The 3,555-nt window shown below is 24.6% G+C and overlaps 1 protein-coding gene across 1 annotated transcript; it reads left to right on the plus strand.

The window, feature by feature from the left end:
* The first annotated feature begins 2,384 nt into the window (after positions 1-2,384).
* Positions 2,385-3,173, plus strand: LOC137827787 (uncharacterized). The gene is made up of 2 exons (XM_068634111.1): positions 2,385-2,557; positions 2,656-3,173. The coding sequence occupies exons 1-2, from the start codon at positions 2,472-2,474 to the stop codon at positions 2,867-2,869; spliced, it is 300 nt and encodes a 99-aa protein (XP_068490212.1). The 5' UTR covers positions 2,385-2,471; the 3' UTR covers positions 2,870-3,173.
* The last annotated feature ends 382 nt before the right edge of the window (positions 3,174-3,555 follow it).

Raw genomic sequence — 3,555 nt, forward strand, 5'->3', positions numbered from 1 at the left:
GAATAGATATTTTAAAAAAATTGTATAAGAGAAAAAACACTTAATTCTAAAAAAAATTAATAAATTTCTCCCAGATGAATTATGTTGTAAAATACAAGTTTATTTTTATTGTTTAAATTTGAAGGACTGATTTTTAATAGGAAATATAAAAAAAAAAAAAAAAAAAAAAAAGGACATTATAGAGTGATGGTAGAATTGAAGATGAGAAGCACGTGATTTGTTGCGGCATTGGAATGCGTGAGGTGGACCACACGCTCCTTATAATTGCATGCTCTTCATACGTGGCGTATGGGTCAACCACTATTTACTTGTAATCATTGGATCAAATATTTAAATAATGAGTGGTTGAGATCAATTTTTACTAGAGAAATTATATAAAAAAAATTATAAATTATTTTTTATGCATAAGATAGATATAAAAAATATAGAATGTGCTATTCATATTATAAATATCATGACTATGATAAAATCCGTTGTTGAGTATGATAATTTAATTAACAAATGTGAAAACAAAAAATAAAATAAAAAAGAAGTAGCTCTGTTAATTAACAAAGAAACATGAAATAAGAATATTTTGTGAAAAAAATAATAATTCCCTGTCCCCATGACATGATTATAAATCTATGTAATGTCATAATCCAAAAGTGGATAACGATCTTTCATCAGTACTATTAAATGGAATTGTGACGTGTTTAATGATCATTTTTAAGTGAAATGGTAAATATAAAATTTATAATAATTAAAAGAAATTTTAATAGTAATAAGAATAAGTTTTAAATATTTCATAGGTATTTGGTCTTGTTAAAATTTGTATTTTATTTAATGTTTAAAATAGTTTTTATTTAACTATTTTTTTAATTTTGATGTAAATAGAATGGTGTGGTCACTATTTTTTTTATCTTTTCTTCTTTAATTAGTCGATTAATTTAAAAAGGGATGAAAAAAAAATACAATAATCTGGTAAGTTGGTGATATGAATATAGAAATAAGATCAAACAATAACAATATAAGCATTAAAAATGTTATATGTCCTTAATAAAATGAAAGTTTTTAATAGAAATTTAGTTTAAAATATTTATAAAATACTTTAAATTTAATTATGCCTTAAAATTAAACATACTTTAACTTAATTTTGGAAATATATTTAGCTTGAATAGGTTTATATTGCCTAATTAGCCTAAAGATGATAAAGATCAATTGTAATTTTTTCAATTTCACATTTTTACTTTTCAATTATTAATTATTAATATTTTATTTTTGTTTACTTTATATTTAATTTACCTATTCAACTTATATTTACAAAAGGAAAATTTGATTACGGGGAGACCTGCTTACTTTTATATGGTAAAATAAAAAAGTTAAATCAATTTAGTCTTACTTGAATACTAAAACTAAGAAGAAGAAAAATCCTTGAAAAGACAAACTATAATCTAAAATTTTAAAATAAGTTCAAATTAAATTTATGTCTCTTCATTTCCTAGTGATGGTAATGCTAATTATTAATTTTCAAAAGCCATGTTTTCATTTTTCAATTATTAATTATTATCAATGTTTGATTGTTTTAAAAATGTTAAATTTATTTATTTATTTAATATGCATTTACAAAAATAACCTTAATTTTCCCTTTTCACTTGTTGAAAATAGTAAATGTCAATTATTAACTTTTCATCGTGGCATTCCATCTCTTAAATTGATAACTCAAATTAAATGAAGTTGTGTTTTTTATTAAATTAGTTTTATTGAAATTAAAGAATTTAAATTAAACTAAATTGATTTTTTTTATACATTTTTCTCCCAAAATTAAATAAATTTAGTCTTGGCGCTAAATGTTAGAACTAAAAAAATTAATCTTAAAAATATGAAAATATGTTAAAAAAAATATTTTCCAGACGTTAATTATTAATTTTTTAATATCATATTTCCATTTTTATCTATTAATTAATTATCAATGGTTTATTGTTGTTAGATGCATTTTTCGGTGATGTAAACTCAATTATATTCTGTCGTTTTCACTTTTTTATTATAAATTATTAATATTTTATTTTTTTAAGTTTATTAATTTAATATATATTTACAAAAGTAACCCTGACATGGATGAAAACTTTTGTTCCAAACTTCCTTTGTAATATAAGATTTTAAAGGAAAAAAGTGATTAAAAAGAAAATCAGAGATAAGAGTTATTTTTTTATCATACAAACATTATTTTAATATAAATAAGAGTTTCCTACAGAGAAAATTAGTTATATAAATCACATTAAAATAATATTTGTACTCATTATTGAATTATCCGAATTAATAAAATAATAATATATTAGAGTTTAGAAAAGAACAGCGTGTGGAGAAGAGGAGAGAAACGTCACACAAATGCTTACAAATGAAGACTTTGTCCATATTATTTATTTCTCTTCTCTTTTCTCTTTCTCTCACTCTCTCTCTCTCTCTCTCTTCCTTCTCTCAAATCCAATCACAAAATGCAGTTCATGCTAAACCTTCGTGTTACTCATGGCCTTCCACTTTCTCTCTCTGGAATCACCAACCCTTTTTCCTTCTCTAAAGAGTATCTTAACTTCAACCCTTCTAAGCTCTATGATCCCACTTTTTTGTTCTTTCTTTTTCTCTCTAATTCATGATTATGTTAACTTTTTGGTGGTGCAGGATAGCAGATCATGACAGTAGGAGGAAGACCATGAAGATGAAAAGATCAGTGGGCAGAGAGGGCTTGCATGCAAATCATCAACAAAAGGGTATCCTCTTCACAAACTTTGAAACCTGTTCTGTGATCATGGCTGAAGAATATGGAGATCTTGATGACGTCATCCTTCATTATCTGTTCTATACTCACCTTGGTTTAACAGCAAAAGCTGCATAGCCTTATCAGTTCTTCACTGAAATTTACCACTGTTTCTGAACTCTATCATATATGTGTTGAATTCTCCTGCTTTTTTTATTTGTTTTTCTGGAAAAAATTAAGCGAGTTGAATATCAAGTTAGAGCAGGTCTCTGATATGAATTTGATTTTTACCAGTATGTTAGAGTCATGTTCATGAGTAAATCTTCAACTGGGTTGTCTTTTCTTGTTATGTTTATAGTTTTCTTTGTTTTGTTTAACTATGTGAAACAATGTGGATCCATTTTGTATATTTTTACCCCTATAATTGTCTTGTTGTGTTGTATGTTATGATCTCAATGTTTATCTACAAAATTATAGTTCTATTGCCATTTCTCCAGACAAGTACTTCAATTGATGAATGATTGAAAGAATTTATTTACAAACGTAATTAAAATCTTTTATGACCCCTTTTCTTCTTCTTTTTAATAAACTTTCTCACAAATAAACTTACAAAATACATTCTCCTGTAAAAAACTTATAAATTTTAATGAATAGTTTTATCCACTATAGTTTCTACACACATTGCATTGGATCCTGAGTTTTCTTTCTTATTTTATAGGAAATAAAAAGACTTGACTTGTGTGTCTGGAAAAACAAATTCTAGAAAACATTTATTTATACAAAGAAATTAAAATGTTTATAGTAAAATATGTTGTTTTGATAAA

Source organism: Phaseolus vulgaris, chromosome 11 (genome assembly GCF_000499845.2).
Source record: "Phaseolus vulgaris cultivar G19833 chromosome 11, P. vulgaris v2.0, whole genome shotgun sequence".
NCBI classification, from domain to species: Eukaryota; Viridiplantae; Streptophyta; class Magnoliopsida; order Fabales; family Fabaceae; genus Phaseolus; species Phaseolus vulgaris.

Excerpts from the sequence above, each read along its gene's own strand:
- LOC137827787 (XM_068634111.1), top strand. The coding sequence starts at position 2,472 with ATGCAGTTCATGCTAAACCTTCGTGTTACTCATGGCCTTCCACTTTCT. Across the intron at positions 2,558-2,655 it reads CCTTTTTCCTTCTCTAAAGA|GATAGCAGATCATGACAGTA; the intron begins GTATCTTAACTT and ends TTGGTGGTGCAG.